Source organism: Hemiscyllium ocellatum, chromosome 5 (assembly GCF_020745735.1).
Source record: "Hemiscyllium ocellatum isolate sHemOce1 chromosome 5, sHemOce1.pat.X.cur, whole genome shotgun sequence".
Classification (NCBI taxonomy): domain Eukaryota; kingdom Metazoa; phylum Chordata; class Chondrichthyes; order Orectolobiformes; family Hemiscylliidae; genus Hemiscyllium; species Hemiscyllium ocellatum.
In genome coordinates this window covers 16,830,124-16,856,402 of record NC_083405.1, presented here as the reverse complement: position 1 = coordinate 16,856,402, position 26,279 = coordinate 16,830,124, and the positions used below count along the sequence as shown (strand labels likewise).

General features: G+C 40.6%; 1 protein-coding gene across 5 annotated transcripts in view; it reads left to right on the top strand.

Annotated features, from left to right (window-relative positions):
* LOC132815624 (triple functional domain protein) overlaps positions 1 to 26,279 on the top strand; it is a 547,994-nt gene that overhangs the window by 278,983 nt on the left and 242,732 nt on the right. For all 5 annotated transcript variants that reach the window (XM_060824568.1, XM_060824569.1, XM_060824567.1 and 2 more), the window contains 5 exons: positions 1,247 to 1,421; positions 7,950 to 8,145; positions 9,853 to 10,019; positions 16,341 to 16,460; positions 24,863 to 25,054. In XM_060824568.1, coding sequence (XP_060680551.1) covers positions 1,247 to 1,421; positions 7,950 to 8,145; positions 9,853 to 10,019; positions 16,341 to 16,460; positions 24,863 to 25,054 — 850 coding nt within the window. The remainder of the gene's footprint in view (positions 1 to 1,246; positions 1,422 to 7,949; positions 8,146 to 9,852; positions 10,020 to 16,340; positions 16,461 to 24,862; positions 25,055 to 26,279) is intronic.

Below are 26,279 nucleotides of genomic sequence, written 5' to 3'. Positions count from 1 at the left end.
CGGAATTATTTGTCTGAATTTCTGTTGCATTCCCGAATGGCAAGTACAATCTTGCTTTAGTAAGGAGAACCAAAACTGCAAACCGTACTCAGGTACAATCGTACTCAGCTTCCTCTTGCGACAAAGGCCATTATAAGTTTTACGTTCCTGATTGCTTGCTGTACTGTATTTTAGCTTTCAGTGCCTTCTGAACAAGGACATTTCCTAATCTTTCCACCATTTAAGAAATACTCTACACCTCACACTAATGCACGTTTATGTTTCATATTTGTCTTTAATCCAAACGTTTTCTGGATGGAATGTTATTCAGTTACTTTAGTTAAATGATTGGAATATGAGAGTTTCTGTGATGGATCTTAGTGAGAGTTCAGAGCTGATTCTGTTCAGAGCACCATGGTTTATGATAAAATGTGATCCTGATGGATAAGGCTCTCACAACCAGTGCACATTTGTTTAAGTTGGCCTCTTAATTCAAATTTGTGAGACAATTATTTATTTCTATTACATAAACATCATTCTCAGCTCAACATGTTATTAGATTAAATTAGATTCCCTGCAGTATGAAACAGGCCCTTTGGCCCAACAAGTCCACACCGACCCTCTGAAGAGTAACCCACCCAGACCCATTCCCCTACCCTATATTTACCCCTGACTAATGCATCTAACACTATGGGCAATTTAGCATGGCCAATTCACCTGACCTGCACATCTTTGGATTGTGGGAGGAAACCGTAGCACTTGGAGGAAATTCACGCAGATGTGGGGAGAATGTGCAACTTCATTCAGACTGTCGCCCGAAGCTGGAATCGAACCTGGGTCCCTTGCGCTGTGGGACAACAGTGCTAACCACTGAGCCACTTGTTTAAGTGTGTATTTTTACATACAGGTACTGATCTTCCTCTGACTAGTGTGTTATACTCACTTATTTCTAATGTATTATATAGCGAGAAAAGTCACCATTTCCAAGTGGTACAGTCTTATAACTGTGGATCTGCCAGGAGGCATTCACTTCTCATTTACAAGCATTATTTTCTTTACAGGTTACAGTGCATTTCTCATTTGAAACGTGAATATTCTTTTTACTTATTGATAATGCAATTGGATGTCATGTGGAATATTCAACAAACTTATTGACATCAAAGTAATGACTTTAAATGATGTAAAGATTTTTGTTTGCAAAACATATCAGGAGTTCAGATTTGTAATACTGTCTACTGTAAGTACCCTACTGTTATTTTCTTGTTAGGGATTCTGCCATTTCAAGCAACAAGACTCCACACAACAGCTCAATTAATCATATAGAGAGTGTTCTTCAGCAGCTGGATGAAGCTCAGGCTCAGATGGAAGATCTTTTTCAAGAGCGCAAGATCAAACTGGACCTCTTCCTTCAACTCCGAGTATTTGAACGGGATGCAATAGATGTAGGTGTCAAATAGAGATCTAACTCTCAGGTTAATTATTTCCATGCTGTTATTTCTTTGTTTTCCCTTTTTCCTTTTCAAGCACTTACTCTGCTTTACATGGCATCACCAAGACAACAGGGCATTGACACGCCCATGTATGAGCGTGTCATTGTGGGATTTTGGCTATCACAGGCAGTTTGCACAATTGTCATTATTTATCACATCAAAGAATAGAATATCCTTTATGGTCACGTGTGCTCATGTACAGAAGTACATGAGTACAGTAAAAAAATTTACAGTGTCACCCTATATGGCGTCCCAAACCACTGGCCTTCCAAGCTCCACTCAGGCCTCCAGCCCACTGACCGTCCTGATGTCACTCAGGCCTCAAGCCCACTGATTGTCCCAACAACACTCGGGCCTTCAGACCCCTGGTCATCCCTATGTCACTCGGGCCTCCAGGCCACAGGAATTAAATAGGAGGAGTGGAGGAGCTCCGGTTGGAGTATCCTATTCTGCCATCATCTTGACTGGAAGAGGGCAAGCTCTTTGAATGATTAATAATCAATAAGATTACAGTCACAGTCATCATAACCTCAAATACTTGTTTTAATTTGAGCCAATTTTATTGCAAGGTAGTTAGTCCTGAATATTTAATTAACTTGGCAGTCTTAGGGTGAAACACGTTGAGTCTGTCTTATACATTTTCACTTGTTGCAATGTCTAATGACTAATGACAGTTGTAATACCTGAATGTTCTGATAATAGAATAGAATAGAAGAGTCTTTTTTGTCATACATAGTAAATAAGCAGAGTGAAAAGTTTATACGTCGCCAATTGCAGCGCTAACTTTTAATACAAAAGTACCTAGGCATAGCTTCCTTAGTAACAAGATTTTAGACCATACAGAAATGAAATGTCCAACATTACAGAAATAAAAGACCAGTACAACAGATAAAGCTGGCATCTAGCTTCCAATTTGCACCAGGCCCTGGATCCACACTGTGCCAGCGACACACCACACTGGGAGCCCCTACACCAGGCTGTGAGGTCGCCATGTTGAGAAGCCTGGGCAGGAGAAGGCTGGAAAGTTGCCACACCAGGAGGCAGCTGCGCAGATCAGGAGGTCACTGTGCCATGCTGGGAGGCTGTTGCGCCAATGCCAGGAAGCTGTGTACCAGGTCAGGAGAACGCCCCTTGACACCACGAGGCCACTGTGTCAGCTAGGAGGCTGTTGTCTCAGCCTGGGAGTTATTGCCAGAGGCGAGAATCGTCACAGAGGCCGGGATATGAAGGGAAAGAAGCCGAAGGAGAAGAGAAAGAAAGCACCAGGAGGAAGAGAAAAGAAGAAAACAGGTAGAACCTCCTACTCCGCTGCCATCTTTTCCGAATCATGATGGCAACAACTTGTGTGACAATATATCACTGTCGTCCTACAATGAAACATTGAATGCCTTCACATTGGATTCATTTTTGTGTTTTTTCGCCAGTTTATGCTCATTAGAAAATATTTTAAGTTTCAACTTTGAAACAAAATAATGCTTAAAAAGAATTGAGTTAAAAATCACACAACACCAGGTTATAATCCAACAGGTTTATTTGAAAGTACAAGCTTTTGGAGCACTGTTCCTTCGTCAGGTAACTAGTGGGGCAGGATCATAGGACACACAATTTATAGTAAAAGATCAAAATGTTATATAACTGATTCAATGTATTGAACAAACCTAGATTGTTGTTAAGTCTTTAGTCATTTAGAATGAGGATGCAGATCTCAATTGATTAATATGTAAATCCCAGAACTACTTTCAAGTCACAGCCTCTAGACAACTTAATATTGTATCAATATATAAAAAAGTGACATCTCAGCTCAGACAATGCATGAAAGTTGTGAGGTTAGATTCTGTCTGTATCCCAACCTTGAGTCAGACTGGTTCTACTTCCAAAGTAAGAATTTATAAAATGTCGCATTGATTGACTGCCTACAGATTGTGTGCCTTTTGATTGCAAATACAAATCTGCAAATGCAAATTCACCTCATCTACTCAAGTGTGTGTGTGTGTGTGTTGGGAGGGGGGAGGGAGGTAGAGGGAGAGAGAGCAGGTGGGTAAGAGAGCGTGCTTATATGGGAAAGAGAGAATGTGCATGTAGGAAAGATGGAGAGCGCGTGCGTGTGTGGGCAGGAGGGAGAGAGATGCATGTGGGCAAGAGGGAGGGAGAGTTTGGGCATGTGGACAAGAGGGACAGAGACTGTGCACGTGTGGTCAAAATGGAGAGCGAGTGAGTGCATGTGCAAGAGGAGGAGAGTGTGTGCATGTGTGGGGGAGAGGATGAGCAGACATGGGCAAGCGGGAGAGAGAATGTGCACGTGTGGGCAAGAAGGGGAGAGAGTGTGTGCGTGTGGGCAAGAGGGGAAGAGAGTGTGTGCGCGTGTGGGCAAGAGGGGGAGAGAGTGTGCGCGGGTGGGCAAGAGAGGGAGAGAGTGTGTGCGCGGGTGGGCAAGAGAGGGAGAGAGTGTGTGCGCGGGTGGGCAAGAGAGGGAGAGAGTGTGTACGCGTGTGGGCAAGAAGGGGAGAGAGTGTGTGCGTGTGGGCAAGAGGAGGAGAGAGTGTGCGCGGGTGGGCAAGAGAGGGAGAGAGTGTGTGCGCGTGTGGGCAAGACGGGGAGAGAGTGCGCGTGTGGGCAAGACGGGGAGAGAGTGTGTATGCACGTGTGGCAAGAGGGAGAGAGTGTGCGCGTGCATGTGGGCAAGGGGGGAGAGAGTGTGCGCGCGTGTGGGCAAGAGAGGGAGAGAGCGTGTGGACAAAAGGGGGAGAGGGTGTGTGCTTGTGGGCAAAAGGGGGAGAGAGTGTGCGCCACCTGGACAAGAGGGGGAAAGAGTGAGCACCTATGGATATGAGGGACAGGAAGAGAGAGAGGAAGCAAGAGTGTGCACGCGTGCGCGATAAAGGGGTAAGGGGGGGAGAGATCGCGTGTGCGGGAGACGGAGAAAGAGAGAGGGAGACCGCGCGCGGGAGAGGGAGACAGCAAGAGCACGAGTGGGAGTGGGAGACGGTGAGAGTGCACCCAGGACGGGGGAGAAATGGGGGGGTTGGGGAGAGACAGAGAGACCTTTCGTGAGGTGGGGGAGAGAGGTGGAGAGGGAGAAAGAGTGGCACATGCGGGGGAGAGAGGCAGAGGGAGTCTGCATGAGCACGTCTGTGTGGGAATGAGGCATAGAGCACAGCTGCCTGTGTGGGAGAGAAGAGAGCGTGCCTGCGTATGTAGTGGGGGGGAGAGAGAGTGCCCATGTGTGGTGGGGGGGGGAGCGAGAGAGAGCACACGCACGTTGGGGAGGAGAGAGAGTGTGTGTACGTGTGTGGGGGTGGGGCGAGAGAGAGAGCGCATGCGTGTGGGGGAGCGAGGCAAAGAGAGTGATCGTGCGTACGCGTGTGTGGGGATAGGGGGAAGGTGGAGAGAGAGCGCACGCAGCAAGGGAGAGAGGCAGAGAGAGTGGGCGACCTCAAGCAAGTGTGTGGGGAGAGAGATGGAGAGAGAGCCCGCGTGCAGAACAGGCGGAGAGAGAGCGCATGTATGTGGGCAAGATAGAGTCTCTGTCTCTGTGCCGAAGGGCACCCTCATAAAAACAGCATACGATGCTCAACTCATCGATCACCAGTTCTGACATGCCGCAGCATGACACTGGAATGACCTCCTCAGAAACCGGCATGTGATATGACCAGTACGGTTCCCTTCGTCTTCCAGTACTTTCCGGCGGAGAAATGCCATGTTATTCGCAGCCTGCAGCACATTATCAATGAGGATGTGCAGCTCACCAAGAACTTCCCTACGCCTTCACTTCCTGCTTTTAAACAACTGCCAAACTGTAAACAGCTAACTGCCCAGGCTTCAGAACAACATCGACCATGACACCATACAACCCTGTCATGGCAACCAGCGCAAGACATGTCAGAATGTCGACATGGATACCACCATTACCCATGGGGGCATCACCCATCTTGTGATTTTTGACAAGATTTGTAGCTCATGTTCAGGTTCAGGTTGTGAGTTTGCTCACTGAACTGAAAAGTTTGTTTTCAGATCTCGTTAGGTAACATCATCAGTGAGCCTCCGGTGAAGCGCTGATATTATATCCCACTTTCTATTTGTGTCTTGGTCTCTTAAAATGGGTGATATTATTTCCGTTTCTTTTTCTCAGTGATTGGTAAATGTGGTCCAAATCGAGGTGTTTATTGATAGAGTTCCGGTTTGATTTCCATGCGTGTCTCTGTTTAGCCTGTCCCAGGATGGATGTGTTGTCCCTGTCAAAGTGGTATCCCCTTCTTTGTCTTTATGTACAGTATGTACTGTATGTAGTGATATTAGGTCATGTCTTTTGGTGGCTCGTTTTCTGCCTGTCTGTCCAATGCGGTGTTTGTTACAGTCCTTGCATGGTACTTTGTAGATGATAGTAGTTTTCCAGGGTGTTTGTATAGGATCCTTTAGGTTCATCACCTGCTGTTTCAGTGTTTTGGTAGGTTTGTGGGCAAGCATGATGCCCAGGGGTCAGGGTAGTCTAGTAGTCATTTCAGAGATGTTTTTGATGTAAGGTAATAGGGCGTGTTGTGTCTGTTTCCTTGGGTTTGTTGTTTAGGAATTGGCGGACTGTGTTTATTGGGTACCCATTCTTCTTGAATGCGCTGTATAGGTATTTTTCTTCTGCTCGTAGGCCCTGGATGCTGCATTGTGTTGTGGCCTGTTTAAATAATGTCCTGATGCAGCTCCATTGTGGGTGATGGATGATTGCTTCTGTGTGAGTTTTGCTTTCCTGCAGTAGCTAGTCTAAAGTTCTTCATTAGCTGTTCTTTGCACTGTGACACCTAGGAAAGGGAGTCTGTTGTTCTCTTTTATGAATTTTATGCCAGTGAGGATATTGGTGATGATGATGTAGGTTTCCTCTAATTTGTTCCGTTTTGTGATGACAAAGGTGTCATCCACATAGCGGACCCTACGTTTGGGTTGGATAATGGGAAGAGTTGTTTGTTCAAGTCTCTGCATTATTGCTTCTGCTAAGAAACCTAATATTGGTGATCCCATGGGTTCCGTTGATTTTCAGTTGTCATTGAAGGTGAAGTGGGTAGTGAGACACAGGCTTGAGGATGTTGTCCTTGCTGGGGGGCAAGGAGTTGGTGCTGTCTAGTGTTTGTGTCCTTCATTCCCCTAGTAGTACGGTCAGTGTTTCTTTGGCCAGGTCGATGTTAACTGATGTGAATAGGGCTGTTTTGTCAAAGGATACTATTATTTCGTCTTCTTCTATCTTGTTGTGTTGGGTGTTTAGGAATTCTTGGGTGGAGTGAATGAAGTGGCATGGATGTTCTACTAGGTATGTCAGTTTTCAGTGGAGTTCCTTAGCTAGTCTGTATGATGGTGTTCCAGGTAGGGAGACTATGGATTTGAGGGGGACCCCTACTTTGTGTACTTTAGGTTGTCCGTAGAAGCGGGTGTTTTGGATCCATCCGGTTTCATTTTTTTGGATATCTGCCTTGTTAATTTGTTCTGATTTATGAAGTTTCTTCAATGTGGCTGTGACGTGGTTTTCTAGCGTTGGGATCGGGTCTATCGCCACCTGTTGGTAACTGTCAGTATCTGCAAGCAGTGAGTTCGCCTTTTCAATGTACTGTTCTGTTTAGGATGATGGTCATGCGCCTTTTGTCTGCAGGTAGGATTACAATGTTTCTGTCTTTTCTGAATATCACACTACAGTGTTCAAACAGTAACAGGCACATACAGAATATCACATTGTACAGTGTTCAGACAATAACACGCATGTACAGAATATCACACCATACAGTGTTCAGACAGTAACACGCTCGTACAGAATATCAGACCGTACAGTGTTCTGACAGTAACACGCGTGTTCAGAATATCACACTGTACAGTGTTCAGACAGTAACAGGCGCGTACAGAATATCCGACTGTACAGTGTTCAGACACCGTACAGTGTTCAGACAGTAACACGCTCATACAGAATATCAGACTGTACAGTGTTCAGACAGTAACAGGCGCACACACAATATCACACTCTACAGTGTTCAGACAGTAACACGCACGTACAGAATATCCAACCGTACAGTGTTTAGACAGTAACACGCTCGTACAGAATATCAGACGTACAGTGTTTAGACAGTAACACTTGTGTACACAACATCACATAAAATGGCTTTGGAGTTCCCTTCCTCAGCAGGCAGTGGATACAGAATCTTCAAATGTTTTTAAGGTAGATGTAGATAGATTCTCTATTACCAAGGGGCTGAAAAGTTAACAAGGATTTTCAGGAATATAGAATTGTGATCAAAATCAGATCAGTTATGATCTTTGTAAATGGTGGAGGAGCCTTAAAGGGCTGAGTGCACAGCCTACTCTTGTTCCTTGGTTGTATGTTTGATCATAATGTTTTGATGCTAAACTGAAGATGTTCATATGGAATTGTTTCTGACTAATGATGATTTCATTAAAGTGAGCATCCGTTCGGCATAGTTTGTATCAGTCATGATATTTTGTTTCTTTCAGATCATTTCAGATCTCGAGTCCTGGAATGATGAGCTGTCTCAACAAATGAATGACTTTGACACTGAGGATTTGACCCTTGCTGAACAGAGGTTGCAGCATCATGCAGATAAAGCTCTAACCATGAATAACTTAACTTTTGATGTCATCCATCAGGGACAGGAGTTACTTCAGTATGTGAATGAAGTACAGGCCTCAGGTATGCTCCAGTGAATGTGTTTCAACTTTTAACTTGGAACTATTTAACTATAAAGTATATATAATGAAAAAAATGTACTTGATTGTGCCTACCTGATACAAGTTTTCAACTGGATAGTTGACCAAAGCTCATTTTTACAGCTTTGGAAGAACCAAAGGAGAGCTTTAAACTTCTTAGTTATTTATGGATTAGTAACTAATTTTAATAAGTGTTATATATGATGCATGGAATTGCCAGAAATAATCTCTATTAAGCAAGACAAATGATTTTTTTATAACTTAACATAGCTTATCCTTTGAGAGTTGCTATGAAAATATATAAATAGAGTTTAGCAGCATGTAAAGAGTGCATTGAAGTTCTAATAATTTTAGCTGAGGTTTGTATCATCCATCTGGTAAGGAATCATTCTGGGTCTTGCTCCTTTTGTCAAATCTGCGATTAAAATAAATTTCTATTCTGTGGATTCAGAAGTAGACAGAAAGAAGAACACATCAACTCTGCCTCTCGGATATGGTGTCTGTGCTGCAATATTTCTTAATTCCAGACCTTTACAAGCATGATCAAATTAGGTGTTCTTGTTAAATCAGTACATGCTTACTGTTCATCTACTACTTAATAAAGAAAACAGCAGTGCCCATTTTAATTTGTTATAAATTCTTAGATTTATCATAGTTTACTCTATTGTGTGCTTTTCCACTGTCAGAATGGCCTGAAGAAATCCTGCTATATTAACATGGCTACTAAAAGGCATAGCAAAGTGGTCGAGTATGTCAATTCCTCAGGTATTCCTGGGGAAAATGTTTGTATTGTTGAGAGTAGTAAATTGGCATGTATCACTGGTATAACTCATTCCTAGATGCAATGGCTCAGCATATTGGAAACTTTGTATGATGGGGCAGTTTATAGGATTTTCAGTGAACACTGATGTGTTAAGAAATGCGGGTCCATAAAAGACTGACCTCTTAGCCCTGAATGTTTTATAACATCTCCAAGATTGATAGTAAGTAGTGCGGCTTCTTGACAAAATCATTGCATTATAGATAGTTGCTGTGATGAACCTGTTAACACTTGTTACAGAGGTCATAGAGTCATACAACACATAAACAGACACTTCGGCCCAACCTGTCCATGCCGATCACAATCCCAAACTAAACTAGTTACACCTTCCTTGGCCCGTGTCCCTCCAAACATTTCTATTGAGTATACTTACCCAACTGTCCTTTAGACATTGTAACTGTACCTGCATCCACCACTTCCTCTGGAAGTTCATTCTACACTCTAACCCTGCTGTATTTTTTTTTAAAAGTTGCCCCTCATATTTTTAAAACTTTCTCCTTTTATCTTAAAAATATACCTCCTGGTTTTAAACTCCCCAATCTTAAGGAAAAGATAACTGCCATTTACCTTATCTATACCCATTATGATTTTATAAATCTCTTTAAGTCTACTCCTCAATTTCTTATGCTGCAATGAAGTAAGTCCCACCCTATCCAGCCTCTCCTTATAACTCAAACCTTCCATTTCCATGTTGATGAAAATCTTTCAGGTTTTTAGACTCTGTGCACATTCCATTGATCGAATAATAATCTATAAACATAAATGATTAGTACTGCAACTAAGAAAGAGGTCAGCACTTTTAGGAGAGAAAATTAGGAATGAATAAAGTTTTCAAATCAATTTTGTTCTGTCTTTGCTGTTACCCTTTAGGTGTTGAGTTAACCTGTGACAGAGATGTTGATATGGCAACCCGTGTGCAGGACCTGCTCGAATTTCTTCATGAGAAGCAGCAGGAATTGGACCTCACTGCAGAGCAGCACCGCCGGCACTTGGAACAATGTGTGCAACTGAGGCATCTACAGGCTGAGGTCAAACAGGTCAGCATTCAGGGTGCTTTGCTTGATTATGACAAATCACTGTAATTTATTTTTGATGAAAATTCACACATGGGGAAACTGGAAATCTCACATTATCATAGATTATTAGCTGCTGCCCTGTAGTTCCCTTATCGGTATACTCTTTGGATGTATTAAAGCTAGATTTTCTACATATTACGCATACTATACCAGACCTGGGAATGCATACTGCATAAATGGGAAAAGGATCCTTTCTATTGATTAGCACAAAAACCCTCAATGCAAGAAATTGAAAAATTTGGACTGCTTTGTGTTCTTGTTTGACTTTTTTATTCTTTGGTGAAGTGTAGCAGACACATGGGTGCCAACACTACATGTAAATTCCTCTCCAAGTCACAAACAATCTTGATCTGGAACTGTATATCGTTTCTTTTCTGTTACTGGGTGTTATCTTGGAACTCACCTCCTAACACCATTGTATGTGTACCTACTGCAATAGTTTGAGGAGACAGCTTACCACTACCATCTCAGAGGCAACAAAAGCTTGTCTTGCCAGCGATGCTCACATTTTTAAAGAATTTTATAAAAGGATGGGCTGAAGACTTATTTGAGTAGTGTACTAAGATGGAGCTGATTGACCCACAGCCATCTTTCTTTATCCTGGATTATCCAAATAGTGAAGAGGTTTCCCTGATTCCCATTTACCTCAATAATGCAATTCAACTCTTTTGTCCATTTTTGGACAAGGTTGTAGTGAGGTTTTTAATTAGAGTGCATCACATTTTTCACTGCAGACATCTGAATGGCCTGAATAAGATTGTTCCTTTAGTTGAATTTGTGAACAGCTTTGAACATTCTACTCCAAAATTCTTTAGGAACTCATTCTGTGAAAGGTCCTTTATGCGTTTAGCATCTCAGACCATATCCAAGTTTTGTTACAATCCCTGATTAGACTCAGAATTTTATTAACATCTAATCAGGGACCAGTAATGTTTTTTTTCTTGAAAATGCTGAAAATTGATACATTTTACCAAAGCTTTTTAACCTTGCATTCATCAGAGCAATTCACCAGAAATAAGAATGAAAATCATTTATACCGAATGAGAGCAGAGTGCTGATTTGCTAGTGAGCAAACCATGAATTTGTTGCCATTGTACCATGCAGAATTCAACACTTAATGATGATTGAGAGTTAATTGCTGTGCTTTATTTAAATTTTAAACCAGGCAAGTTAACTCTGGTTAAAGTACTGCCCTGAAAAGTGAACTAGATAACACCTGTTACCTATTTTGTTCAGTTTTAAAAGGCGCAATGTACACGTTCTTTCTGGCAGCCACAAGCAGCATCCTGTATTAATGTATGCAGCTTCTAGCTCAGCCAATACTTTCTGTCTTACACTCTAACATCCAGAATTAACAGGAGGTAAATAAGAATGAACAGGGAATCTGGCCAATCACACCATAAATTGCATATTAAAGAATTTACACAACCTATACAAGTCCCCTTACTGTTCTCAGCAGCCCATCCTGATGCAGCCATCGCTGCTTGTCACAGAAATTCTTCAAAACTCTGGTTTCTTCATTAAAAATTTCGGCTTTGTTTCTTCAAAGAGCTAGCCTACTTCCAAGCTGACATTAGTTGCATACTACCTAGGTTCCTCATTTACAGCCTTCACTGAAAGGGCTCATTATCCCAGATCTGCAATATATGCTGTAAGGTCCAGCATTTTTAGTTTATCTTTCAGCTAAACTGACCTATTTCTGAGACTATGTTGCCCTATGTTAGCCAGACCAAACTGCAGCATGTAAACATATACATAGACCTAACTTCCCAGCCACACTACAGCTGACAACTTCTGAGCTACTCCAGTCATAGTGCTTAGCAGCATGCTGTTACCAATGGCTCCCAGGGCTCCTCTGAGCTCCAGGCCACTCAGTAGAATGGAACCATTCCACCTGCTCCTGAATAACTATTTACTAATTGCTGTTCACTGACTTGTAACATATAGTGGGCAGCACAGTGGTTAGCACTGCTGCCTCACAGTGCCAGAGACCAGGTTCAATTCCTGCCTTAGACAACTGTCTTCGTGGAGTTTGCACATTCTCCACGTGTCTGCGTCTGTTTCCGCCGGGTGCTACGGTTTCCTCCACAGTCCAAAAATGTGCACGCTAGGTGAATTGGCCATGCTAAATTGCCCATAGGTTAGGTGAAGGGGAATGGGTCTGGGTGGGTTGCACTTCGGAGGGTCGGTGTGGATTTGTTGGGTCGAAGGGCCTGTTTCCATACTGTAAGTAATCTAATCTAAATAATTTTTTAAAATCTTCCATCAAGATTCCTGCTGTTAGGTAGAATCAATTGTGTCAAACTATAGAGCGATCTGTGCCTTAAATGTTATAATATCTAGTCAAACCTGATCATTCTCTGCAGGTGTTAGCTCACAAAAACGAAGACTTCAAAAAATGAATGATTTCATCACGTGAGTTAGTGCAATTCCAATTTAATTTGAGAAGAACATTTTTTGTGCATACAATTCAATGTGCTGTGAAAATTAATCAGGGTGAAGTAGATTTGGCATTTTGGATTCATGATACTGATCGAAATGTGGAAGCACAGTCTCAGGATGAAGGTCTGACCATTTACGTTTGAGATGAGAAATTTTTTGAACTTGAAAGGTTGTGAATCTTTGTAATTCTCTATCCTAGAGGGCTTTGCAGTCTCAACCATTCAATTCAATATATTGAAGTCTTGAGTAGACAGGTGTTTGATTCTGTCAGAGATTCGAGGGATGTGGAAAACAGGCATGAGAGTGGAGTTGAAGCCCAAAAGCAGCCAAAATCATTTGAAATGGTAGAGCAGGCTCAAATAATTACAGAGATCTACAGCACAGAAAAAGGTTATTTGGCCCATCACTTCCATGCCAGTCAAAAACAGCCACCTAATATGGAAATCCTTTTCCAGCAGTTGGCCCATAACATTGCATATCTTGGCATCGCAAGTGCACATCTAAATGCTACTCTAATGTAGGTTTCTGCTTCCACCACCCTTATGGGCAGTGAGTTCCAGATTCCCTGATCCTCTGGATGAAAATGATTTTCGTCTAAATCTTCTGCCCTTTATCTTAAAGCTATGTTTTGGAGGGTCATTGATCCCTCCAAGGGAAAATTTTGCTTTCTGTCTATCTATCTATGCTCCTCATGATCTTATACATCTCAATTATGTCCCCTGTCAATCTCATTTGTTGAAAGGAAAACAACTCCAGTCTTTCCAATCTCTTTTCATAACTGAAACTTTCCTTCCCAGGTAAGATCCTGGTAAATCTCCTCTGCACCCTCTCCAGTGCTATCACATCCCTCCAAAACTACACACCATACTTTAGCTGTGGCCTAAAATACATTTTGAGCATTGAATGTGGAACATTACAGCGCAGTACAGCCTTCAGCCTTTGATGTTGTGCCAACCGGTGAAACCACTCTAAAGCCCTTCTAACCTACACTATTCCATTATCATCCATGTGTTTATCCAATGACCATTTAAATGCCCATTTCCTGTTAAGAGCACAATTCTAGCTGTGTTCTTAAACCTAATGTTTTGGCTAATAAACACAAGCATACCATATGCTACCTTAACTGCTTTATCTAACTGTCATGATATGCTAAGGGACCAGTATACATGCACACTAAAGTCCTTCTGATCCTCTGCTTCCCAAGGTCCTTCTGTTCATCTAGTATTTCCTTGTCTTGTCTTTCCTGCCCAAGTGCATGAACACACATTTACCCAGATTGAACCCTAGTTGCGACTCATCAGCCCATCATCTACATCCTCCTGTGATCTGAGGCTATCCTCAATATTTGCCACTCCACCAATTCTTGTATCATCTGCAAACCTGTTAGACATCCCTCCCACATTAAAGTCAAAATCATTTGTATATGTCACAAACAGCAAAGAGCCCTAATATTGACCCCTGTGATACTCAATGGACCTCCATATGGAAAAATACCTCTCAACCATCACCCTCTACTTTGGCTACTCAGCTAATTATAGATCCAACTTGCCAAATTTCCTTGACTTTTACTTTGTTATTAGTTTTCCCAGCACAACTTTATCAAAAAGGTCCAAGTGAAGTACATTAAAAGCATTGTTCTCATTTACACACCTTGGAAAGGTTTGATCAAGTTGGTCAAATATGACCTCCCATTAACAAAACCTATTCTAGATTGATCCCTGACCCTCTAAATATAGATTAAGTCTGTCAATTCTGGCTCAATTAGCTGTATTGTATAATGCTGTTTTTGCATTTCTTGTATTCTGGTACACTAGTCAGGTATGGAAATTTAAAATGAATGAAAATATTTAGATAAAGTAAATATTGGAAAAAAATGAAAAAGAAGTGCCTTTTATTTTCTAGAAATAACTGCTAATAGCTCAAGCTCGCAAAGGCTGACTTAAGGTGGTAGGCGCTAAGTCGGCCATTCAACCCATTATATCTGTTCTGAAATTCAGTTGATAATCTGATGATCTTCAACCACACTTTCTTGCTTTTTCCAATAACCCTTGATGACCTGACAGATTAGAAATGTATTTTTCTCAGCCTTGACTATTTTTTAATGACCCAGCCTTGACAGCCCAGTGCAGCAAACAAGTCCTCACCGCCCTTAGAAGGAATTCCTTATCTCTGTTTTAAGTGGGTGATCCCTCACTCTAACATTATACCCTCTGATCCTAGACTCTCTCACTATATTCAAACTCTCATATGAAAATCCCTCAAGTTATATAAATGGTTGTCACTTTCACTGATAATATCTATCTTCCAAAAACATTGCTGGAGTTGGCTTTGTCTTCTCCTTCAGTTACCTTATCAGTAATATTATAAAGTCATTATTGCAGGAGATTTATAACAATACTTGATGCTTTGCTCTCTATGTACTCATGCCCATTATTTCCGATTCTTCAAAAAAAAGCTTTTCTTGGCCAATCCAAAGATTCTGAAATATTTGCTATTGTATTCTACTTGTATGAGCAAGAGATATTCAAATAGACTTTGCTGATGCTCTCAAATAGGAGAAACTGAGGACTGCAGATGCTAGAGATCAGAGTCAAAAAGCAGGAGAGTTGACGTTTCGAGCATAAGCTGTTCATCAGGAATGTCTCTTAAATAGTTCACTTTTGCAAAACTGTTGTACTGATCTGGTGCAAGTGTGATTTTAGAGATGAGTTAATAGGATTAGCACATATATATGTGAGTGGAATACTGATTGCAATTAATACAGACAAGAAGGCTCCCATTTTCTCCAAGCGGAATTAATCTTAACTCAATCATTATAGTTATGATAATGGTTTAAATGGTGTAACATGTTGCCATTTCCAACCTCTGAGTCTTATGGTAGGAAAAATGAACTGTCTATCACCATTTACCGATGTCATTTAGATGGTTTTGTGGCCACCTTCTGCATTGTAAGACAGATGTTGGGGAAATGATAATGGTGGTGATTGTTTAATGTTGGAAAACTTGTATAATTTCTGCTTTTACAAAAGCAAAATACTGCTGATGCTGGAATTAAACCTGAAGATGCTGGAAATTTAAGCAGATTGGGCAGCCACTGTCAAAGGAGAAACAAAATGAAAGTTTCAGGTTAATGAACTTTGATTTCTTTGATTCTTTACCATCAACAAGTTTAGCTTCATAGAGAACATCCCCCTTCTTGTCCACTCTCTTCCTGTGACTCACAATGATTAACAGCAACTAGAGTTTGTGACAAATCACAATTAGACCTGCAATGACTCATGTTGAGTGTATGATTACTGTTTACCAATTCACTAATTAGTGCTTTCCCTATTATGGACTTCATAATAAAATTGGATTCATTATCTTGAATGGAACAGTAAGTAGCTGATGTGAGATGCTAAAGAATTTCTATATAGAATGCTCCACACTCTTAAGCTTTTGCTTTCAATTCTGTTTGCCATCTGCAGTTACAAAAGAAATGTACCTGTTCTGTTGTTGTGAAAGTGCATCTTGTAGCCATCTTCATACTGATAATAAAAGTAAAAGATTTGGGGTAATTGTAGCCATTTTCATATATCATGAAGTTTATAATTTAGTTGATACTTATCTACATTATCCTAAAGAAATGCATCTTGGTGTTAGTTGTATTAACAGTGAGTTGCTGACTCTTTTGGTATTGTCCCTCAGTTTTCTCCATCATTAGTGTCACTAGTCTAAGCGGTACACTATGGAACTTCCTCCCTCAGCCTCTTTGCTTCTCCACTTCCTGCTCCTACTTCAGGTTCCTCCTGACAACAGAAACTTCATTGTACACTGCTAACTTTATTATTACTATTGCAGGTGCTGGGTTGGATTCGGAATGGAGAATCTATGCTAAACGCAGGTCTCATCACTGCCAGCTCACTTCAGGAAGCTGAACAGTTACAGCGTGAGCATGAACAATTCCAACATGCTATTGAGGTAAAACAGTTTCTAACAATAATGTCCAGTTTCTGCACCGAGAGGCTTATATGTATTTTAGAGCAATTTAGAGTCTTTCCTTGTCCAACTCTGATACTTCTGTGGTCTAAACTCATAATGTTTTCAGACATTTTTCAAATATGTTTGAAGATAATCTATTTCTCAAAGTGATAGTTCAAACTAAAAGAGAATAGTTAAATTCTTAAATGTGACCTGTTAGATTTAGTCGTCTTCATCTGAAAGGGCCTATGACATGAATCCCATGCAGAAAGCATGGGTTGGAATCTTAGAATCTTCTGTTCTCTTAGACTAGAGACATTTTGTACCAGTTATCTAGGATTATAATGGAGGAAAAAAGTGTTTTGTATTTGGATGGTAGAGAGGAATGCCACTAAAAGGTCCACCTACATTAATCCCACTCCACCAGGTAAACAAGACACTTCTTATCAGCCCCATGATAAATATAGTTAACCATGAACCTAACCTGTAGTTCAGCCACTCAGACCACAAACTGCACCTTTTTTATCTCTAGCCTTGACTGCTCTCATGCACACTCCATCAGTTTCGAATCTGCCTCCATCCACATACGGTATCTTATCTAAACCTTCGTATCTTTACTTGTTCATCAGTTAGCCCTTCTTTATAGAACATAGAACTGTATAGCACAGGAACGGGCCCTTGGCCCACAACGTTGTGCCAAACATGCCACCATATTCAACTGATCCCTTCTGCCTGCCTGAGGTCCATATTCTTCCATTTCTTGCATATTCATGTGCTTATGTAAAGGTCCCTTATATACCTCAATAATACCTGCCTCCACAACCACCCCTGGCAGCGCCTTCCAGACTCCTGCCAATGTGTAAAAAATTTGCTACTTGCATCTCCTTTCAATGCTCACCTTACGTATATTTGTCCTAGTATTAGACATTACAACTCTGGGGGAAAAAAGATTCTGACCATCAACCCTATCTATGCATCTCATAATTTTTGAAGATTCCTATCAAGTCTGCACCACTCCAGAGAAAACAACCCAAGTTTTTCTAGCCTTTCCTTATAGCCCTAATCTTGGGGCCATATCCCCTAGTCCTAGTCTCATCCGCCAGTGGAAACAACTTGCCACCTCTATCTTTCATAATTTTATATCTTTCTATAAGATCTCCTTTCATTCAAACATAGAAGAGCTCAGCACAGCACAGGCCCTTCACAGACCTTTTATGCTACTCTAAGATCAAACTAACCTACACACCCTTCATTTTACTCCCATCCATATGCCTATCCAAGAGTCATTTAAATGTCCATAATGGAACTGACACTATTATCACTGCTGGCACTGCATTCCATTCACCAACCACTCTCTACGTAAAGAACTCACTGACATTGTTCCCAAATCTTCCTCCAATCACCTTAAAATTATGCCACTTTGTGATGGCCATTTCTGCCCTGGGAAAAAGTCTCTGACAATTCACTCTATCTGTGCCTCTCATTGTCTTGTGCACCTCTGTCAAGTCACGTCTCATCCTTCTTTGCTCCAATGAGGAAAGCCTTAACTCCCTCAACCTTTCCTCATAAGACATGTGCTCCAGTCCAGGAAGCATCCTGGTAAATCTCCTCTGCACCCTCATAAAGCTTCCATATCCTTCCTATAATGGGGCAACCAGAATTGAACACAATATTCCAAGTGTGGTCTAACCAAGGCTCTATAGAGCTGCAGCATAACCTCACGGCTCTTAAATACAATCCCCCTGTTAATCCCACCATTCGCCTTTTTAACAACCCTATCAACTTGGGTGGCAACTTTGAGGGATCTGTGAACATAAGACCCTAAGATCCTTGTGTTCCTACACACTGCCAAGAATCCTGCCTTTAACCCTGTAATCTGCATTCAAATTCAACCTTCCAAAGTGAATCACTTCACACTTTTCCAGGTTGAACTCCATTGGCCTCTTATCAGCCCAGCTCTGCTTCCTGCTAATGTCCCTTTACAACCTACATCAGGTCTCCACACTGTCCACCGCTCCACCAACCTTTGTGTCATCGCCAAACTTAGTAACCCACCCTTGCATTTCTTCATCCAAGTCATTTACAAAACAACAAAGAGTAGAGGTCAGAATATATCCCTGCAGAATACCACTAGTCACTGAGCTCCAGGCTGAATACTTTCCATCTACGACCACCCTCAGTCTTCTGTTGGCCAGCCAATTCAGTATCCATACAACCAGATTTCCCTTTATCCCATACCTCCTTCCTTTCTGAATGAGCTTACCATGGGGAACCTTATCAAAATCCTTGCTAAAATCTAAAATCAACTGCACTACCTTCATCAATGTATTTTGTCACATCCTCAAAGAATTCAATAGTTTGCCATTTCACTCAATTTAGAGTCATCGACAAACTTGGATACGTTACACTCAGTCTACTCTTCAAAATCAGTTCCCTGTAATTAGTGTCTATCTCACACTTTGCCCCGTGTATGCTCTTCAGTGGATCCTACTGCCGCTCCAACTGAACGACAGGATCCATGAGGAACTGCAGCCGGTCACTCGTCCTGCAGACATCGTGATCAGGGACAATAGACTGCTTCCTGATCTCCCACATCTGGGAGGAGGAGCACACCACTGCTCTAACTGCCAACACTGCCCATTTACACTGAGAAAGAAGAAAGAATCTTTCTCTTTACTTTTACCTCGCTTGCCTCACTCACTAACACCCATTATTCACCAAAGCCTGCACTTATACCAGTTAGCAGCACAAACTGGTTACTTAACTTACAATCAATCTTTACAAACAGATTAAATACCCTCCAAGCTGCAACAAACTTCCTAAGTGTCTTTCAATTTCTTCTCTATTTTTGGTTCGAGGAGGAGGGCGGTTGGAAACAGTACAGTAATGTAATGTTTGGGGCTTACCATTTTTTGACACTAGGTTCATCCTCACTGCATTGATCATTCGTGATGACTGAACTGACTTCTTCCAAAATGTTGCTCAGGAAAGTTTCCTTGCCGTCCTCTGTTGAATTTTATCATTCACTGAAATTAGTGTCCAATTTACTAGATCTCAAATTTGAATTTTTGTTCTTGTTACAAATGATGTTCCCTCTTTATATCTCTATAACTTCCCAAACCCTCGAATTCTCTTGTCCAGCTTCTTAGAGACCTTTATTCCCTACACCTCACTTTTAGTGACTATGCTTTCAGAGACCTACATCCCTGTGTTTAAATTTCACCCAAACCTCTTTATCTTGACTGTCTTCTTTGGAGTTTCTGCACACTGACCCTCTCTTTGATCTTTCATCTTTCATTCTGTCTTTCATCTTTCAATTTCTTGATCTTAAGAACCAGCAGTAGGCCATCTAGCTCTTCGAGTCTGTTCCATCATTCAATAAGGTCATGACTGATCTTTTCGTGGCCTCAGCTCCACTTACCCACCCTCTCACCATAGCCCTTAATTCCTTTACTGTTCAAAAAACATTTAATGAGGAAAGCCTAAAGTACTTCACTGGACAGGGAATTCCACAGATTCATGACCCTCTGGATGAAGAAGTTGTTCCTCAATTCAGTCCTAAATCTGCTCCCCCTAATTTTGAGGCTGTGTCCTCTTGGTGTGATGTTGTTAGTGAGTTGCAGAGAAGAAAATTAGGTGTAAAAATACATTTGGCATTGCAAGAATTGTTCAATTTACATAGTAATTTGTCTGAGTCCCATTATGCAGCTATTGTGCAGTGGATTATATGTTATAAGTAAATGCATTTAACAAATCTGTTGAGCGCTTGTATACAGATAAACAAAATAGTGGGCCTTGGCATTTTAATAAGTGACTAACTTGGCTGTTGTGTTAACTTTTTATTGGATTTATTTAATTAACAGAAAAGTTTCCAAGTAAAGATAAATTGTAATGTCTTGTAGTTTATTATTTAATTTGTATTTTGCTCTTGTCCGTTATGGTCTCCTGCATAAAATGCAATTCTGCAGCTGGACAGAGAAGCTGAAAAATCTTACTGGCCATTTTAAACTGCTGACCTGAGAATGCATGATTTTAATTGGAGCTGTTCAAGTTCTTGATTTCCCTCCTAACTGTGAAATTGTACATGATTATGGGATTAGTAATGTTTAGATCACCATGTGAGACAAAGCATTGCATTCGAGCCTGGCTGTGCCGTGAAATGAGTGCTGCAAGTAGGAAATTATCAAATAATTTAGATATGCTTTCACATTTGTAACTAACTCAACAGAGGTTAATACCAGGTGGAAATGTTGCTGCTTTTGACCAGGTCAATGGAGATCTGCTGATCCCTATTTATTCCTCCGTGGAATGCATTCATTCATATTTCTGAAGATCTTTATCATCATATCATTTCACTCCTGATGCTATGCACTTAAAGCTAAAGAAATCTATTGACTGTGTAATCTGAATAATTGCACACTTAACTTGGAATATACAGCAGGCAATTCAGCAAAACTGGCCTGTACTGGTGATTATGGTCACATAATCATTTGCTGACTGTACTTCAGGCCATTCTTTCAATGTATCCTTACTTCCCTTTCTCCTTTACGTTTATCCAGATTCCCTTAAAATTCATCTATGTTGTTCGAACCAATGACTGCAGTTTCAAATTCCATAACCTAATAATACTAAGTCAGAATGATCAAAAAGAGGATACGTATTAGCACTGGAGAAACCCATGTGTTGAATTCTGTTTTAACACAGGCATACGTATGTCGCTAACAAAAGAGAAGTACAAATATTTTGCACAACGAAGTTATTTGAGTGCATGTAGTTGCTAGATTGTAGATTCTTAGAAGGAAATCACCAATGGCGAACCCATTGGTGGGATGTTTGAGATGCCAGAATTGAATTAGTGCAGATATCTTGGAGGCTGCTGGCTGGAAGATTAACCTCACTGCTCTGTTTCTCTAATGATGGATTTAAGAGTATCAGTGAGAATTTTACAATCAATATGTTTCTTGACTGGAAGCTATACGTATGAACATTACTGAGACAGTGATTAGCAAAGCATGAAATTTTTTATTTTGTAAGTAGAGGTATTGATTTCCAAAATAGGAAACATATACTGAGCCTTTATAAGCTATGGTTAGGCTACAGCTAGAGTATTGCATCTGGTACTGGTCAGCAAGCTTTAGGACAGATATGATCTACTGAACCCTATTTATTCCTCAGTGGAATGCAAACATGAGACTTAGCAGAATTTAAAAAACAACTATGGTGTAAAGACTATGATTTTGAGCAAGAAAAGAAATGCCGGAGGACATAAGGAAGAGCTTTTCTATGCGTTGAGTAATAATGACCTGTAATTCATTTCCCATGATGGTGATGAGAGTGGAGATCATCCTTGAATGGGCACATGTGGGAAATAAGCCTGCAGGGCTGTGGGATAGAAAAGGAACAGATTGATTTCACAACACCTCTCAATAGAGCATTCCAATGGGCCAAGTGGCCTCTATCTGTGTCATAATGGTGCTATGACAATGTAAATCAGCAAATACTGTAGGAAGAGGACTTAATGCCATTTAAGATGAGGGCAGCAGAGATTTGGATGACCTCAAATTTACGGAGGATAGACCGTGAGACAACAGCCATAGGTGCATTGAAACAGTCAAGTATAGATGTAACAACGACATGAAATGAGGTTTCAATAGCAGACTAATTGAAACAAGGCAAGTTTAGGTGATGATGCAGACATGACAATAGTCTTAGTGATGTGAGTATATAGGCAGAAGCTCATTCTCGGGTCAAAAAGACACAAGAGTGTAAAAAGACAGTTGCCAGGAGAGGGTTGGAAGCAGAGATCTAAAACAATGGCTTCAAACTTCCCGTGTATATTTGAAGGAAACTGCCACTCATTCGGTCCTGAATGTCAGATAAACAATTTGATTGTTTAGCAATAGTAGTCAAGGGCGGTGATGATAAGATAGGACTAATAGCGTGAAAGCTAAAACTGCTTTGAGTCTGGATGCCAAGTCCAGCATGTAGGTAAGAAATAGGAAGGAACCAAAGCTAGATTCTTGCAGGAGACCAGAGGTAATGCTTTGCAAACAATCAGAAAAGTCATTTCAGTCTGACTATGATTAAATTGAAAACAAAATGAAACCAATATGATAGGTTAAATGAAGATCTGTCTTATGCAGAAAGGTTGAAAGGCTTGGTTTCTATCCACGATAGTTTAGAAGAGTAAGAGGTGACTTCATTAAAGCACATAAGATCTGAAGGCTCTTCTCTAGCTAGATATGGAAAGGATGTTTCCTCCTTTTGGAGAATCAAGAAAAAAGGATCCACATTTAAAAATAAGATGTATCCCATTTACAGAAGGCCATGAACCTTTGGAACACGCTTTCTGGAAAAATGTTGGAAAGAACATCTTTAAGGCAAAAGTAGATAAACTAGGAAGTGAAAAGTCACATAAATTAAAGGTGGGAATGCAGATTTGAGGTTACAATCATATCTGCCATGACATTATTAAAAATTGAGGTGAATGGGAGATCAAAACTTAGGAAGTGGGATTTTGAAATTGCAATTTTAAATGTATTGAAGGCTAGGTTTTCTTCTGGAGAAATGTAGAAGAATGTGAATGGAAGGCGAATGTAGGGAGAGGGTGATTTTAAAAAAAAGAGTTGAGAGTTGATCATCTTTATTATTGATGTGATGGGAGTAGCAAGACACTGAGCAGCGGGACTGTTCATGAACATGTGTTGGGGGGTTTGTATAGAGGTAGGCATTCAGGAGATGTGATGGCAGCAAACTCAAACTTAAGTTGAGTTGGATGTTGAACGCAGAGAGTGAGAAGTCATTTGACAGAGCCTGAGGGAGGAAAATAGTCATGAGAACATTTTTATCATATTTATGGGAGACTGGAGAGAATGAGGGTATTGAATGAGAAGTGAAGCAAGGTGCATTGCTTGGTGGAGGAGGAATTGACCTGAGTAGGATTCAGGCATGGGTGTGACCTTGTGGCCACACCACCGCAATGATAGTCTTGATGGGCAAATCAAAGTAGATATAATTTGATGGGTTAGGTTTGTTAAGATGAAAGATGTTATCAATCTTCAGCTAGTTTTTCATTAAGACCATGACGTCAGTACAATCACCATTAAGACATTGTTCACAATCACATTCTAGGAATTAAAAGTGGTGAAAGCAGAATCTAGTTCAGTGAATAGTTAGATTGGAAGAGGTTGACATGATTAGCTTCCAGCGGGTATGTTGAGTTTGAAGGTGAGACAGTGGTTCGCTTGGGGCTGCTGTAATAATAGGCCAATACTCAGTGTAGGGGGTGAAGTCCAGAAGCAAGTAACCCGTAAGGCACATTTAAGGAGCAAATGTTGCTTGTAGTATTTATATTGTCCAGCTCCACAATGAAATCGATGTTGTGAGGAAGTTGACCATTCCTGCCAGCGGAGTAGGAAATGGATATATCCCTGTGAAACACCAAAGTTCTGGATTAATAACTTTAGATTATCAGGTTTGTGCATGATTGTTTTATGGCTGTGTCAACCAGTTCAAATGGAGCTAGTTCACATTGAAGGTTGAAGTCATGGGCACACACCTACAATGATCTCGACCTGAATGAGTAGGGACTAAGGCATTTTTAATGTGTATCCAACTGGCCTACTTTACTGTCTTTTATCAGATAATTTTTTTAATGTTTAAACATGAAAAGTGGAGAAGTGGAAAGTGAAGCAAAGGAGACACCACAGCTATGATTTGGAGCAACATGGATGGCACAGAAAGACTACTACTGCATGTGATAGGAAAATCCAAGAACCCACTTTACTTTATGAATATCAAAATGCTACCCACACATTCAGGCTACTAGTGCAGCCTGGATAACGCCAGCATTTTTAAAGTATGGATTAGGAAATTGACAAAATTGCACAAAAGGAAGTTCACCACCCAAATGACCCCGAAGAGGTTAATGGATGCTCTCCTGCTTATCCATCTGTTCTCATAGCTGAAGTTACAAAAACCATAGAAATACTCCAGGATTTCACATAGCAGCACAAAATGTGGAAAACATATTTGACGGCATTGACAATATGGCAGATGCATCTGAGTGTAGCACACTAACCAGAAATAGATTACTGAGTTTTTTCAGAGCTAATACATGACATTTTCCAATGTCTTTTACTGCAGGAGGTTAGGCTGTTGTAAGATATGAACAAATTAAAAATGAAGACATTTCTCAAATGTTTACAATGTCACTGCATTGTCATTTTTTAAATCTGACATATAATGCAATTTGCCTATAAATGCATTTTATAGGGTTATGTAGCTTAGCTATCTCAAAACTCTGCATAACATGAATTTGTGGTCAATCCGCCTGAATTTGATTAACATTTTTTATACTGATACATAAATATTAAATTATTTGCATCTTTTCTCTGTAATAGAAAACTCATCAAAGTGCACTTCAAGTGCAGCAGAAAGCAGAAGGCATGCTACAGGCTAATCACTATGATATGGAAATGATACGGGAATGTGCAGAGAAGGTGGCTTCCAATTGGCAACAGCTCATGCTAAAGATGGAAGATCGGTTAAAACTTGTCAATGCCTCAGTTGCATTTTATAAAACATCGGAGCAGGTAAATCTAAAAGCCAAGAACTGTTTTGTTTTAATTCAAATATATGGCTTCATTGCACAGATAATAACAATAGCAAGTCCTTTGTTAATTATGTTTTTCAAAAGCTAACAGCTTCAGTGGGTGAGAATATAAAAAGAAAGGCTGAATGATGCTGCCATGCAATAGTGTAATTATGTGACTCATAAAAATGTTTCATATAGCTATTGCCACCTTTGTAAAATTGGAATAAGAGATATTATCTTAAAGCTTGGATTTATTTATCCTGAAGTTCAAATATGACCAATTAAAACATGAATTGTGATTCAATGTACTCCATTATTGTGGTATGTTGCTTTGTAAAGTGATGACAGAGTAAATGAAGTTGTTGGAGAGTTTGGTATTGTTGCTTATAAATACCAAAGCTTTGCACTTTATTTCATGGAGAAGAATCAATATTTTTTAAAAGTTGAGAATTTAAGTAGGAGGGATGTTCGCTACAAGACCCATGGGCTTGCAGGTCTTTTTCCCATTCTCAGAACTTCGCCTGCTCTCACATCTCTCACCTCTCCACATAGCTGCAAATTTCAAATTTTTTCTGATTTAGAGATGCCAGTGTTGGGCTGGGATGTACAAAGTTAAAAATCACACAACACCAGGCTGTAGTCCAACAGGTTTAATTGGAAGCACTAGCTTTCAGAGCGCCGTTCTTTCACCAGGTGGTTGTGGAGGACACAATTGTAAGAAACAGAATTTATAGCAAAAGCTTACAGTGTGACGTAACTGAAATTTTATATTGAAAAATACCTTGATTGTCTGTTGAATCTCTCATCTTTTTTTTAAAGTTGCATTCTCAGGTTAACTATAACAATTGGTGTTAGCTAGACAATATGTTGATGGTGTTAGCCCCCTGTGTTCTCTGTCTGTGGTCTAGTGGTCATTGCTTCCAGTGTATTAACACATTTCCTTAAATAAGGAGAACAGTTAGTGAGTTTTGAGAAGGTTTGTAGTTCAGGTTGAAGTTCTGGATGTAGGTTTGCTCACTGAGCTAGAAGGTTTGTTCTCAGACATTTTATCATCATGCTAGGTAACATCATCAGTGATCCTCCGGATGAAGCACTGGTGGCATGGCCCACTTTCTATTTATGTATTTAGGTTTTCTTGGGTTGATGATGTCAATTCCTGTGGTGACACCATTTCCCATTGTGATGTCATTTCCTGTTTTTTTTCAGGGGGTGGTAAATGGGAT